This window comes from Stegostoma tigrinum, chromosome 40 (assembly GCF_030684315.1).
Source record: "Stegostoma tigrinum isolate sSteTig4 chromosome 40, sSteTig4.hap1, whole genome shotgun sequence".
NCBI lineage: Eukaryota > Metazoa > Chordata > Chondrichthyes > Orectolobiformes > Stegostomatidae > Stegostoma > Stegostoma tigrinum.
In genome coordinates, this window is record NC_081393.1 from 12466934 (window position 1) to 12483391 (window position 16458).

The following is a 16458-nucleotide window of genomic DNA, read 5'->3' on the forward strand; positions in this document are numbered from 1 at the left end:
TCTGTCAGCCAGGGCTCCCTGATTGGACAGGGTTAACAGTCCCAAACAGGGAACTCGTATTCCATGAGGTCCGTCTGGCTGACCTTGTCAAACTTATGGTGCGAAGAAGACCATTTAAACCAAAAGATCTGTCATTTCTGTGCAGGGAAACCCTGTGACCAGTCAAAGCTTTCATGAGTGGAAGGAAATGAAGCAAAATTGTCAAGAAAAAAAAGGCAAAAACCTGAAGTATAATAATTCATTGAAATTTACTCTAATATAACAAATAATTAAATCAATTTTAAAAACAAATCATCTACTTTATATGTTAAACTGGTGAGTCTGACATCAGTGGTGGGTAATTTGTTGGAGGAAATTCTGAGAGACAGGCTTTACATGCATCTGGAGAGGCAAGGATTGGTTATGGACAGTTTGCATGGCTTTGCGTATGAGAAATCATGTCTCACTAACTTGACTGAGTTTTTTTTGAGGATGTGACCAAGAAGATAGATAAGGGCACAGCAGTAAACATTGTCTTTATGGACTTTTGTGAGGCCTTTGACAAGATTCTACACGGTGGACTGGTTAGCCAATTTACATCACGTGATATTCAAGAAGACATTGTCAATTGGACATAAAATTGGCACATAGGGAGGAAACCAGAGCACTTGGAGGAAATCCATGCAGACATAGGGAGGATGTGCAAACTCCAGACAGACAGTTGACCGAAGGTGGACGTGAACCCAAGTCACTGGTGCCGTGAGACAGTGGTGCTAACACTGAGTCACCATACCAAGCACCACCATTATAAAGCATGAAGAGTGTGTTGATCAGTTGGGAAGTACACTCTAGCAGATTAGGAGAGTATTGCCATGGAGAATGCACCAATTCATGTTGATTTATAGTTAACTGCCATGCTCACTTAAACTTAATTTTAATCCAGTCTGTTAGCTTCGATTGGTCCTGATTTTACAGGCTCCATCCCTGCCTCTTTGACCGTCTGTCTCCTCTCCACTTATCTTCTCCTCTATCCATCTTAAGACCACAAGACATAGGAGTGGAAGTAAGGCCATTCAGCCCATCAAGACCACTCCGCCATTTAAATCATGGCTGATGGGTATTTCAGCTCCACTTCCCTGCACTCTCCCCGTAGCCCTTGATTCCTTCTGAGATCAAGAATCTGTCGATCTCTGCCTTGAAGGCATCCAACATCCCGGCCTCCACTGCACTCCGTGGCAATGAATTCCACAAGCCCACCATGCTCTGGCTGAAGAAATGTCATCTCATTTCAGTTTTAAATTTATCCCCTCTAATTTTAAGGCTGTGCCCACGGGTCCTAGTCTCCCCACCTAACGGAAACAATTTCCTAGCGTCCACCCCTTCTAAACCATACATTATCTTGTAAGTTTCTATTAGATCTCCCCTCAACCTTCTAAACTCTAATGAACACAATCCCAGGATCCTTAGTCGTTCATCTTCTATCAGCCAACCCCCTCTCCCTATTTATTTCAGGACCCTCTTTCCCTCCCCCATTTCTGAAGAAGGGTCCAGGCCCGAAACGTCAGCTTTCCTGCTCCCCTGATGCTGCTTGGCCTGCTGTGTTCATCCAGCTCTACACCTTGTTATCTTAGCCCCTATTTCTAGAATCTCCAAGCAGTGGAATTAGTCGATCTTAATCTACACTTTTTTTCCTGTTCAAGATTTTGGTCCAGAGCTGACACGGCCACCGACTGAACAGGAGCTGACACCCTGCACAGTCTTTCACTGTTTTTCGAGAAGAGATGGCTTCTTATTTTTCCAGGAGAGCGGATCCACAAGATGTGTTGTCGCCCTGCCTGCTGATTAGGCGTTATGCCCATTCACAGGAAATCTGCAGGGTCGATTGATTTGCTGCTGGCGGCCGATAATATCTGCATAGCTCACAAGACAACAAGCACGACAGCACGAAAAGCGGTCCCTGATCCAAACTGATCTTGAACGGGTCGCTTGCAAGGGTTAAAGCTTTCTGCGAAGAATGAGCTTAATTGGAAGCATCCAATGGGCTGGGTGTGGGGGATTTTGGCACAGATTTCATTGGCTCTTTTTCTTGCCCTCCTTTCTCACAGCAATAGACGACAGCCACAAGTGACCAGAGAAACCTGACAAGTACGAGGACAGAGTGACCAAACTGTTATCTCCGGAGGATTTTGTTTTTTTTCAGCGCATTACTCGTTCCAGTACATTCCTGCAAAGGTGGTGGAGGAGCTGCTGGGAGCAAACTGCCGCAATTCATTTCAGTTGCAAGGTCTGTCCTTCTGTGAGAGAGACGCAATAGCCTTGCTGCATTCTTTGCCCAGTTCCTCCGGGATCTGATTTTTTTATTTTGCTCCTTTCGTGGCCACTTTGACCAGGTTTGCTGCCGACCGTGGACCATGTTGGGCACCGTGTTGATACTCAGCTTCTGCCTGATGGCGGTGAACGGTAGAGTGATGAGACATGCCTGCCCCCAGGTCTGCGATCCTTCCCGGTGCCCCCCGGACCCGGTGAACTGCTCCGAGGGCGAGGTGAAGGACTCTTGCGGTTGCTGCACCGTCTGCGCCGCGGCCGAGGGCGAGAGCTGCGGGGGGCGAGAGGACGTGCACGGTGTCTGTGCGGAAGGCTTCGAGTGCATCTACTCGGCTGGCAAGCGCAAGAAGGGCACCTGCGGCTGCCCGCACAACGCTGAGGTGTGTGGCAGCGATGGCCAGACTTACAGCAACATCTGCCGCCTGAAGGCTCTCAGCCGCCGGCACCAGTCCTCCAACGCGCTTCCTGTCATTCTGATCCAGAAGGGAGCCTGTGATGCAGGTATGTATGAACGCTAGCTCCTGCAGCCCATCACTGGAGGGCATCTCGTTAGTTGGAGGCCACCACTCAGAAGGAAGGGGGCTTCGAGCGAATGCCATTAGGCTGGTAATCTAGAGGCTTCGTGTCATGCTCGGGGGCATGGATTCATATTACACCTGGTGAACTAACATCAACTGTCCCAAACCCTATCCTGTTCACTGTGGGAAAGAAATCTGCATTTTTTACTTATTCTGTTCTCCATGTGACTCCCGGCCGATCCCACAGAAATGTGGATGACATCTCTTAATTCATTCAAGGGATGCGGGGTCACTAGCCAAGTCAACATTTGTTGCTCATCCCGATTTGTCATTGAGAAAGTGTTGGTGATGAGTTGCTTCCTTGAAGTGAAATCTAGTGGTGTAGGGCTGCTCCGTTGTTTGAAAGGGAGTTTCACAGTTTTGACTCAGCCACTCTGAAGAAAGCAGTTTATATTTACAAGTCAACTATCCACTGATATGGCATCCATTCAACAGCACTTAAGGGTGGGGAACAGTTGCTAGCCTTGCAGCATTGTTTATACAATTAAATAACATTTTTTTTTGAAAAAGCACTTTCAGTCAAAAACTGACTCTTCAACCCTTTCAATTTCAAATTGTATGTCATCTTGTCAACCTAACCTTCTGCCCTTCTTTGCTCAACATGACCTCATTGCATGCTACCCTTTCGAAAACATACATATTTGATTACAGGTGTTTTCTAATCAACCTGTTCAGAGATGTTATTGCACACTTCTGAATGAGATGAACTCAGGCCTCCTGGGCCTGAGACTTGGATGGTGTTACTGCACTAGGAGGGCACGACTTGGTTGTTTGTACAGTTACATACAGGAACTTCTTTCATTCAAACATAATTTAATTTTATTCATGTAAACTTGCTCCTTCAGACTTCAATTTGTCATTTTGCCAATTGGTCACACCTTACAATCTAGAAGGAAGATCACGTTTAAATTCTCCCTTTAATTACAAGTACCTCTTACTAAGCATCAAAAAGTTTTCATCAGTGACAACTTGCTGACAAACTGTAAGAGAATATGGATTTTATTAGTGCAAACAAAATTTACCATCAGTCACCTGAAATTATCATTTTTAATCAATTCTTAAATGGACAATGGTTATTTGCCTCATGAAAATTTCTGCAGAACATACAGATTTTGTGAAAGACAGTGGGGCACATATCTAGAAAATAGTATTGACTGACCAGGCTTGCCAAGTGCTGTTCATTACAACTTCAGCAGAAATGGAAGGAAACTTTTGATGGGTGGGCACTCAAGATGGCCTTTGACAGACTCCACAAATATTCAACCACATAAAATGATAGTGATACTATTCCAGAAGTTATTGTTGACAGAATTAGTGGACATGGAAAATGTTACTGTTCTTCAGGAAAAGTACAAAAATACCAAGACCATTGTTACAAAGGCATACCTAGGGTATCAACGGTTGTGAAAGGAAGTCATAATTAAAAGGAATATGTACATTGCATTTTTGCTGCCATAATGAGAAATCAAGTATAATGCAGGAAGGAATTTGCCAGAACTTCACAAATAAGTCACTGAAAGAGAGCCTTGCACACCTTCAGAACACAGTGAGGAAAATGTGACATCCATGATTGGTCTTTAGAAAAGTCAATCACATGAACAATTCATTTTGTCATTTCTCCCCTTACTTCCCTGGTAATCTTTGTCAAGATGATGTCCTTTAGCCGACAGCGATTGGAAGTTATCATGTTGATGCCAACTGAAAAATACTTCTGAAAAGCCAGAACCCACAGAATAGCCTGAGCTTTTACATGAACATGAATGGAAGAATAACAGAACTATTAGTATTTGTTGTTTCAAAGTGGCACTTGTGAAAAAGTGCTTTGGCTGGGGATCCAGAAGATGTACCATCACTTAAAGTTAGTCAAAAGTAGAATGTGAATATCACTGTAGAGTTATGTCTACATGTTACAATGGAACATAATTGCTTCCAAGTAAGTTTGAGTTTATACTCATCGGACAGTCAGCCGTTTTGAGAATATTGAGAGAAGATTTAAATGTCCAAAATCAACAGCGAACAGGACTGGGAGGGAGAGAAACCTATACAGGTGCAAAGATCACGAACGAGAGGACACAGATTTAAATGTTTTGGTAAAACAAAACATGAAGGAAATCCTTTTTGTTTAGCAAGTAATTAACTTTCAAATAAGGGGTTGGTTTAGCTAGCTCGGTTAGCCGCACAGCTGGTTTGCAATGCACAGTAACACAACAATGTGGTTTCAATTTCTGAACCAGCTAAAGTTACCATGAAAGATTCTCCTTTTCAAACTATTCCCTTGCCTGAGTCATGGTGCCCATCAGGTTAAACCAGTTGTCTTTTTCTAATGAGTCAGCAGCCCTATGGTCTGGTAAGACTATGGCAACTTTACCATTACCATTTCAAATGCACTGCCTAAATAGTGGGTGGTGACCGATTCAGTTGCTCATCCCAAAAGGGAATAGGAAAAGCATCTGGAAGAAAATTTGCAGGGCTCTGAGGGGCAGTGAGATTGGCTAAACTTTCTCAGGTAGAGAGCTGGCATGGACCAATTAGCTGAATAGACCTGTTTTGTGTTGTAACCATTTCTGATCAAATGATTATTCTCAACAAAGTCAGAATTTCCAGCAACTGAGTTTCTAAAACCCAACATATTTGGTTGAAAACAACCACAAAAATGATCTTGCAGCCTCCTGGTGTCAACACTATAATGTGATTCCCAGATATATTTTTGGATCTTTTGTCAGCAGTTTTCAAAACAAATTGTTTCTTCCAAGAATCAGCTGAGTCACAGTTTGACCGTTGAGTTAGCAAGGTCTTGTTCTGCAACCTTTATTCGGCTGGCTGAAAGTAGCAGCTAAGACTTAGAGTTTAATTTTTCACCTTCCTCATGAGCCTATGCTTCAAACTTAGTCTAAGGCTTGTGCCAATGTAATTTTGTTTAGAAAGTAACAAGAAATAAGGTACAACCCATCATCAAAGAAGCTGTTTCCTACTGGTGTCATGAGGCTGTCGTGCAGTGGGGAGTCCTTGTGCCTCTGAGTCAGATGGTTTCGTATTACAGCCCCTCTGACATGATCACATGATGCAGGCTGATATTGCAATGTGGCAGTCAGGAAGTACTGACTTTTTGAAGAGGTTGCTAAACCATTTTACAAGTGGATCCCTGGCGTTATTTTGGTAGTACAGATCCCACTGGTGTTCTGCAAAGATTCATTCATCAACCAACGCCAATTAAACGGCTGAGAAAGAAGATTTGTTTTGAAAAGTACCGTTCACAATCCAACATGTTGAATGGATAATTAAGAACTTTTAAAGTGTAGTCACTGTTGTAATGCATGAAAGAGGGCACAGAGTAGATGCATGCACAGACGGAGATGGTGAGGTCAGCTGGACATGACGACAGGTTTCAGGATTTGTCTCCGTGCACAGAACTATCGCAAGATTTTGTATCCAGTGATATCAGTATCAGTGCGTGCACTGTCTGCCCCATTGTTGTTTCAAGGTAATTGGTTTTTTAAAAGTGACATTTGATGTCCAGACAGGAAATAATCAAATCACTTTGAATATTCGAGATCTATTGTTGTTGCTTCCATAGGATGAGAGCTGCTACAATAGTGGAAAATAAACAGGTTGCAGCGAATTAACACAGGCTTGACAGACAAATACAAAACAAACCAGCAGTATGCCATTCTGTCATTGAGTTGTGAATTCATGCTGCAACATTATGATCCTATGCATGTGTACTTATAATTACACCTGGTGGTGGCTTTGTAATGAATGCAGCCAAAGTAAAGAATTATCTGCCAGTTTGCACACAGTAAGTTCCCACAAAGAACAACAATGGCCAGTTGGACTGTTTGTTGGATGGTGGTTCTGGAGAGGTAAACATTGGCTGAGAGCACTGGTACATCATCTGTGGGTGGAGATCACTTACATTAACTGAGAGGTCAAAAAAAATCAATATCTCATCAAAAAGTTTGCACTTTCTGCCTGAATACAGTTCTGCGCTGGACTGTCAATCTTTTTTTGATAGACACCTCTAGATTGAGATTGAAACCTACACACTTCTGACTCAACAGGGAAAGTGGCACCACTGCGCCATGACTGACACCACTGAGTACGAATTTGCTGCATGTTTCCTGCATTATAACAGAGGTTACAATTCAGAGGTACTGAAGTGGTAAATGACCTCTTGGGGTTGTGAATGGTGCAGTCTTCCCTCTGAGGAATATACCAGGCAAAACCAATTTTACTCTGGTCACGACAGGTGGCTGCGAATTGCATAACATTTTTTCCATCCCATAAATGGAGCATGGGTGAGGGGTGGGGATGTGAAATGCTTGTCAACCGAGTCAGCAAAGTAAGCTCATTGTGTATCAGTTGGAACAGATATTTCCATGGTATTATTTGCCCACTGGTACATGTTGAAAGAGTCAGATTTGGTCACTTGCCACTTGAAGCTCTGTGAGGACCCTATACCGATGAAGACAGACATGATTGTTGTGAAGACATTGCCCCTCTCAACTCACTCCCAGCCCTAGCATTCAGATCCAGCCGACTTCTAACTGGACAACGGCATTGAATGTTACATAGAGAATGCAGAGATGAGGAAAGCAGTGAGAGTACATCAGGAGCCATGGATCTGATTCTTGCAGCGGAACTGCTTGGTTTTCTGTCGAGGGTTACGGGAGCTGGATTTTCCTCAAGAAATAACATAGTACTGCTGTATGAAAGGAATCACCACAGCTATGTCTGAATCTCTGAATAGTCAGAAATTATTGATCAACAAGCTCGCTCCAGTGCACATAGCTCCATGCAACAGCTGTTATGATTGGGAAGGTCAAAACTACAAGATCGAGAAGGCTTGTTTGCTTTGGAATCTATATTTTTTTCAGTTTGTCTCATATTTAAGAATAGATCTTGAAGCTTGAGCCCCTCAGGCTGTGAATTTTCTATGAGTGTACACTGTATTTATGAAGATAAAATCTTGGCCACTGACAAAAAGTTCCACCTTCTTTTAACTTCTTTGTCTGCTGCCACAGCATTTTTCCTGAGTGTATAAACTTGTCCGACTAGGATGGTGTTATGCAAGTTGGCCTTTGAAGTCATATCTTTTGTTCTTGGCTGAGTTATTGCAGATTTATAACATTTCACTTGATCAAGTCAAAAGAATCTGTTGCCGATACCTTAACAGTTCTAATATCACAGGAGGTTGAAAAATCCCTTGAAGGAGGGGAAGTTGTTTTAACAATTTCTCCAAAAGCTTAAAGGGATTTTTGAGTTTCTTTTGGGAATTTATGGACTAGATGGATTTCCAAGAGCGATGTGCAAAAAAAAGAGCAGCTTGTCTCTAAAGTGTATTTAGATTATATGTTCTCATCATGCTGAGCATAATTTTAAGTAAAATTTCAGCTGTTTTAATCAAACTTCATTCCACATCAGCAGATGAAGAAGCAAACATGGCAAAATGTGAATTTTATAAATTTTACGAATTTTACACAAATATTTCAGCTGAACAGATTAGTTTGGATCCCAGTCTGAAAATGAATGGAATATTATTGTTGGATTTAACATTGAATACCAAGACATTACTGTGCAGTGCTGGTATACATTAATGGGTCTTGAGATTAAATGTTCTGGAACAGTAACTGCTTTGAGCTTAGTTCATTCTAACTGTCACTGGATTAACCCGTTGAGAACTTAGTTTTGCAGAGTCCAACAACACATAACAAGAACCAGTTTTCCAATAGGACCTTTGAGAAGTACATCTTCACAGCTGTGTCCTATAAACATGGAGTCATGCAGTAACTTACCCCATACTACTTTCTCAATGTCAGTCTCTGCTGCCTTTTGTTCTGAAGACTGCACAACCTCTTGGCCAGCAGTGCTGCACAATCACTGTGAACATTTAAACTGGATTGCAGAAGTAGCAAAATTACACCATTGATGCAATTTCATTCAATTATTATTTTTAAAAATAAAGCCCAAATAGGAAATTGTCAAAACAAAGCTCCCGAATCGGCCCTAAACTAGTGGGGTTGGCTTCTTGGCTTCATTTTCCGATCCTGACTTATGATTATATTTGGCAAGGCTCCAATGCTGAGTGAGGCTCAACCCATAAAAATAAATAGTAACTTTACTTGACTTTAGATAACAAAAGGAATCCAACATCTATGTGAATAAAGCAACAAAATACATTTCATTCATCAGGTGTTTCAACTATTCAATATGCAATAGAGAAGGAATATTTCTTTAATTTACTAAATTTAAGCTATCTTATTCTCAAGCTGCTTCACAACCATCAGTTGAATCTTGGACTTTAACAAAATTATTTTTCCCAGAAATTTTCTACAATCTACGTTCATATTGCTTTTTCCCCAAATCTGATTTAATTTAAATTCTTGTCCTCCTCAGTTCCCTTGCTGTCACTGATTATTCTTTCTGTTAACAGAAATGTTCTGAAGCCTCTGCCACTGCTTCACCACTGCTAGAAAGTCACAGTGTTATAGAGAGAGTCGTAGAGTTTTTACAGCATGGAAAATGGCTCCTTGACCCACCATGTCCTACCAGTCAATTGTGCTGCAGGTTGATTTATGCTTTAAGTTTCTTACAATGTTTGGTCATCATCAATACCATCTCTTAATAGCTGTTGAAAAACTGGAACTTCGCGGTTTGTGAGGAATTATGAGCATATTCTGAGATATATTACTGTATGAATGCTGCAAATACAGTACAAATGTTCCAACCATCATTAATAAAAATGGAAAGAAACAGCAAAATGGAAGTAGAATGCTTTCAAGTACATGAAGAAAGTGTGTACATTTCTGCCTTTCTGGTGCAGACGTATTTAAGCAATGCCGTGTTTAGGTTGTCCTCAAGAACTTCATGAGGTTCTTGATAATTCCACTTGTTACTAACAAACTTTCAAAAGTGAACAACAATCCTCTGCTCCACTTTGTCCCCAGCTGTTTTGTTACAAACTGTCTCACTCTTTTACTGTCAGGAGAATTTAATAAGCCAAACCAAAGTTAAAAACAGGTGAAAGGGAGCCAGCACTTAAAGGGACACGAGCAGAAATCAAAGATACAAAGAACCTGCATTGGCACAAGTTATGCCTACCTCTTCGTAGGATACCTCCGCTACATTGGCACTATCCCCCACCTCTTCCTCCGCTCCATTGGTGACTGTATCGGCCCTGCCTCATGCTCCCATGAGGAACTTGAAGAGTGCATCAATTTTACTAACACCTTTCACCCCAACCTCAAGTTCACCTGGACCATCTCTGATACCTCTGTCTCTTTCCTGGACCTCTCTGTCTCCATTGCTCCATTGCAGGTACCTGTACTGCACCTCCTCTCATCCAACTTCCTGCAAGAACACAGTCCCCTACTCCCAATTCCTCCGGTGTGTCTGCTCCGAAGATGGGGTGTTCCACTCCCGAACATCCCAGATGTCCTCTTATTTCAAGGACCGCAACATGTCGCCCGCCCCCCGCAACTTCAGTGGTCAAAAATGTCTCAACCGCATCTCTTGCTTTTTCCACACGTCAGCCCTCACACCCACTCCCCACAAAAAAAAAGACAAAATCCCCCTTATCCTCATGTTATGGATTCAATGTATTATTATCTGCCACTTCCATCACCTGCAATCTGACCCCACATCCAAAGATATATTTCCCACCCCACCCCATCTGCCTTCCATAGGGACCGCTCTCTCTGCAACTCTCTCCTCCGCTCCACACTCCCCACCAGCTCCACCACCCTCGGTACCTTTCCCTGCAACCGCAGGAAGTGTTACACCTGGCCTTACACCTCCCCACTCAGCTCCATCCAAGGAACCAAAAAAACCTTTCACATCAGACAGGGGTTCATCTGCACATCCGCTAATGTGACTACTGCTCCCAATGTAACCTGCTGTACATTGGTGAGACCAAGCAGAGGCTCACAGAGCGCTTTGTAGAGCATGTGCGCTCTGTTCGCAACAAACAACAACATCTTCCAGTTGCAAACCACTTCACCTCCCACTCCCACTCCCTGGACAACATGTCCATCCTGGGCCGCCTCCAGTGTCACAATGACGCCAACCAGAAACTGGAAGAGCAGCACCTCATATTCCACCTTGGGTGCCTACAACCCAATCCTCTCACTGTGGATTTTACTCGTTTCAAAATCTTCCCACCCTTGGCCTCATCCTATGACCAAACTTCCCTCTCATCTCTGCTTCCATAACCTGACACAACCTGTCTGTCTTCTCTTCCACCCATCTGCTCCTCCCACCTCACTGACCAATCCTACCACTGCCTACCTGCTCTAACGTATCCCACACCATCCCACCCACCTTCCCCAGCCTCACCCCTCCTCTCTATTTATTTCAGAGCTCCCTTCCCCATCCCCCATTTCTGAATAAGGATTCCGACTCGAAACGTCAGCTTTCCTGCTCCTCTGATGCTGCCTGGCCTGCTGTGATCCTCCAGCTCCACACCGTGTTAGCTCTGACTCCAGCATCGGCAGTGCTTACCATCTCTTAGCAAAATGCATGTTGTTTTGTAAATTAACAATGCCCTTGGCAACCAATGGTGACAGAAGGCTTGAGCATGCCTGTGGACATGCTCCTTCACAAAGACTGCTAGGCCATGAACATAATTAGGGATGATACGCAGGCAGTCAGTCCCAATGATCCATTCAGTTGCCCATTGCCTGTTTATGGCCACCTTGATCTGGCCCAGGATCTGACTTATGAGGAGTTCCAGTGATCTGCTCGACCTGCTGTGCACTGGGTGGCCAAAGAGTAGGAGTGTGAGTCTGAGGTACAAATAAAAGGTGAGAATCAGTCCCTCAGAAAGTTAGAAAAGGACTACAAAAGACAATACCTAGTGAAACAAATTGTCTGTGTTATCTGTTTTTTTACTAAGTGAAAAAATTTGCTTAGTGTAGGTCACCAGCACCCAGACAGCATGCGATTCAAGTTTAACTTCATCGCAGACGTGGTGGAGAAAATTGCTCCTGCTGTGGTTCATCTTGAACTTTTTCGAAGGTAAGAGTATAGGTTCAGCATGTAAGACAGTCATTTTATGGACCTTTACAGTGATACAAAGAAAATACATTGGCATATAAGGATTGGTGCCGGGTCCACTGCTTTTAGACATTTATATAAATGATTTGGATGTGAACACAGGAGGTATGGTTAGTAAGTTTGCAGATGACATCAAAATTGGAGGTGTAGTGGACAGCAAAGAAGGTTACCTCAGAGTACAACAGGATCTTGATCAGTTCGGCCAATGAGCCAAGGAGTGGCAGATGGAGGGGTTTAATTTAGATAAATATGAGGTGCTACATTTTGGAAAGGCAAATCAGGACAGGACAAATGGTCAAGTCCTGGGAGGTGTTGCTGAACAAAGAGAGTTTGGAGTGCAGGTTCAGAATTCCTTGAAAATGGAGTTGCAGGTAAACAGGATAGCGAAGAAGGCATTTTGGTATGTTTCAAATAAAATAGCAAGGTGTACAGCTGGATGAACGCAGCAGGCGAGGCAGCATCAGAGGAGCAGGAAAGCTGACGTTTCGGGCCTGGACCTTTGTTCAAGGGTCCAGACCCAAAATGTCAGCTTTCCTGCTCCTCTGATGCTGCTTGGCCTGCTGTGTTCATCCAGCTCGACACCTTGTTATCTCAGACTCCAGCATCAGCAGTTCTTACTATCTCATTTTGGCACATTTGCTCAGTGTGCAGGAGGTTGGGAGGTTCATTTTGTGGCTGTACAGGACATTGGTTAGGCCACTCCTGGATTCCCTACAGTAGGAAGGATATTGTGAAACGTGAAAGGGTTCAGAAAAGATTTGCAAGGATGTTGCCAGGGTTGGAGGAATTGAGCTATACAGAGAGGCTGAATAGACTGGGACAGGGTCAGTAGCTGAAGGGTGACCATATAGAGGTTTATAAAATCATGAGGGACATGGATAGGGTAAATAGACAAGGTCTTTTCCCCAGGGTGGGGGAGTCTTAAAACTAGAGGGCATAGGTTTAAGGTGAGAGGGGAAAGATTTAAACGGGACCTAAGGCGTTAGAAAGAAAAGCTGGGGCTATTTTCATTGGAGCATAGGAGGTTGAGAGGTGACCTGATAGAAGTTAACCAAATAGTGAAAGGCATACAGAGAGTTAATGGGAGTTGTCTTTTCCCCAGGATGGGAGATTTCAAGACTAGGAGGCACATTTTTAAGGTGAGTGGAGAGAGATTTGAAAGACGTGAGGCAAAGTTTTTACATAGAGGGTGGTTCACATGTGGAATGAACTTCCTGAGGAAGTGGTGAATGTGGGTGCAATTACAACATTTAAAAGACATCTTCTGAAGAAGAGTCTAGGCCTGACGCGTCAGCTTTCCTGCTCCTCTGGTGCTGTTTGGCCTGCTGTGTTCATCCAGCTCTACACCTTGTTATCTTGGATACATACATGAGTGGGAAAGGTCTGGTGGAACATGGGGCAGGGGCAGGTAGGTGGAACTAGTTTAGTTTGGTATTATAGTTCGCATGGACTGATTAGACCGAAGGGTCTCTTTCCTTACAGTGTATCTCTATGACTTTACATCAGGAAGTGGGAACAATGGACTTTGATATGGTTGGGAAATGGACAGACATTTTCTGAATGACACCTTGTGAAGAAATGTATGCTTTCTTTTCCCAAAGAGCTTTCAACAAATGCGCCTCACCTTAACACTAATGAGCACTGTGGAATAATAAGCTGGGACTGTCCTTGGTAGATCAGACATTAGTCAATCCTCATGAGAAATTGTGACTTCAAATTTCAAATCTTTCAGGTATTGTTAAACTCTGAGCATTCCATGAACTGTGTAGCAGATGTGGACAAGACCTGGTATTACTGCATTGGATCATTGTGATACAAGCTTGATTGACTTGTTTTGCAGTGATTTCTGTAGTTCTACATAAATAATTGCGAATGAGTGTTCAGATTTATTTGTGTCCCCTTAGCAGGAATCTCCTGAGCAGGAATAGGGTGAGTAATTCCAGCCTAGCTTCAGAAATTTGCCTCTTCTGATGTGTTAGCGTCTCAACCATGTGTAACTAAGTCACTGCAGCCAGAAAAGAGAAATTTCCTACAATGGGGTTCGTATCTTCTGAACTGTCCTGCCAAAATTTACTATTCATAGTGTCAGTTCAAAAAGTGATGTATTTTACAAGCTCATAACAATTATGCATATACAATGTCATGAGAGATTATGACACAATTCAGGAGGGCAGAGACCCATGGAAGAGGAATCTCCACTCGGTACTGTGCAGTTATGTGGCTTCTAAGAGTGAAAGATTAAGACAGGAGAAAAATTTTTAAAAAGCCTTTATTTTGTTTTATTGGTACAATTAAGTTTGTTAGTCATAATATGTAGCACCTTTAAAATGATTTTAAATTATACTTCAGGTATAATGTTTATTGTCAACCTCACACGGATAATGCAAGATAGGCAATAAATGCTGGACTGCTAGTAATGTCTGTATTCCAGGAAACACTTTATTTAAGTGGAAATTTGGAATAAAAGGTACTTGACTAGATTGCATTGTTGGAAATCATATCCTTCAAAGAATATTGATTGGAGATTAAATGATGAGAGTTCTGAAAATTAGCCCAACCAGAGTCAAGTACAATATTTGAAATGGTAACTATTTCCAGGACAGTACTTGTAACAACTGTTAGTTAACCACTTTCTATGATTCACGATGACATATATCATGCAAGCAAAACATATTTAATGATGGAATAAATTATTCATATGCATTTGAAATGATCAACCTAGCTGTACACAGAGAGTAGGTTTTTGGTTCTCGTATCTTTTCAGACCTCCACATAACTTAATATATGTGCCTCTTCATTAATTTATTTTGCCCAGACCAAAGGCTTATATCAAAAATACAAGCTCCTGCTGTAATTTTCCCTGAATTGTTTGGAAATATTCCATCTCCATAAATGGTTACTGTTGCTTAATTCCAAGTTCCTTCTCTCAACCAAAACACTTTGACTGTTCTTGAATCCTTTCAGAGCTGGTTCTCTTCCAGCCTGTTTTTCTATACTTAGAGTTAGTGGAGCTTCTACCCATGTTAATTACATAACAAAAGTCATAACATTCAAACATTTGCAATGGTTGATAACTGACATTATCTTCTGTCATATCCCCCACCACCTTGTTTATCTTCAAAAGCTTGGTGTTCTAAGATGCAAAGAATTTTAATTATTAAAGTTGAACTCTCCAGGATGTCCAAAATGTGGAAGTTGGCCATTTTATTCATTCTATTCCTGCATTCTGAATACCTCCCCACGTGGTCTCATTCTTTTTTCCCATTGTCTTTTAAATGGTACTTTATCATGGATCAAACATCATGAAAAGAAATTAAGATTTCCTCATAACAGTAAGTTCTGATGAAAAAAGTTGTATCTAACCGAACAGTTAATATTTGAGACAGTAAGCTACTACGTTAGAGTACACTGACCATACTGTAAAATTGCTCCATACTTTGCGAACTGTGTTCTGTTATTATTACCTGTTACCATGCAGGATGCCCTTCAGTAACCGTGAAATCGCTGTGGCAAGTGGCTCTGGGTTTATCGTATCAGAAGATGGTCTAATTGTCACCAATGCACATGTACTCAGCAATAAACAGAAAATAAAGGTGGAATTGAAGAATGGAGAAGCTTATGAAGCAAAGGTCAAAGATGTTGACCAAAAGTCAGATATAGCATTAATTAAAATACAGCCAGACGTAAGTTCCTTAAGTTATCTTCTTCTGCACCTACCCTTCTCCCCTACCTCCTAGTGTGCGATGTTTATCATGCCTTAGTTTTTGTTTAAACAAAGAATTGCTTTGCTCTGCAAATACTCTTTTAGCTTTTAAGACGAGAATGTTGGCCAATATGGCTTTCAGTTGGGCATCAAGTGAAGTATTTGCAAATGCAAAATAAGAGAGCCAACTTGGAGGCAGTTGACTCACAAGGAGTTGGAACACATCTTTTTGCAATTGAGACTTTGGATTCAAACCCAGACTAAACCACAGAGATGATGGTTTCCCATTCTCATGACTTCCTTAATTCAGTTTTCTTTCTTTCTCCGCTTCAATATACAGGTTAATAATTCACAAATTAAGACAATTATGGTGAAAGCGATGCAGGTTTTGGACAGTGTTGTCACGGAAAAACTGCCTCCACTGGCAGAAGGGTCAAAAGTCATAGAAACAGATTTAATATAAGTAGCAAAATAACCAGAGGGAAAATTAAAATTTTTTGAATAGTGAATTGTTATGATCTGTAATGGTGGTAGATGCAGACTGAGTGCTGACTTTTAAAAGGGAATTTGATACTTACTTGAAAAGAAAATTTTGCAGAGCTATGGGGCAACTGCAGCAGAATAGGGATTAATTTCGAAACTGTTTGAAAGATTTGGCACAGGCTTAATAAGGTCAGCAGCCTTCTCTGTATTTTCAGATTCTAACAATGTTCTCAAATCAGTAGTTAATTTGATTATATCGGCTCTCTTTTATATAAAACTGCATTTCTTTAACGTAAACTATTTGATTCTCTATGCTTACGAAATTGGAAATGTGAGCAT

At 41.9% G+C, this 16458-nt stretch overlaps 1 protein-coding gene across 1 annotated transcript in view; it reads left to right on the plus strand.

Annotated features, from left to right (window-relative positions):
* The first annotated feature begins 1797 nt into the window (after positions 1-1797).
* The window catches only part of LOC125448131 (serine protease HTRA1-like), a 29472-nt gene continuing 14811 nt past the window's right edge, over positions 1798-16458 (plus strand). Inside the window, exons 1-3 of the mRNA XM_048523189.2 lie at positions 1798-2805; positions 11795-11894; positions 15412-15616. Coding sequence (XP_048379146.1) covers positions 2391-2805; positions 11795-11894; positions 15412-15616 — 720 coding nt within the window. The 5' untranslated portion in view covers positions 1798-2390. The remainder of the gene's footprint in view (positions 2806-11794; positions 11895-15411; positions 15617-16458) is intronic.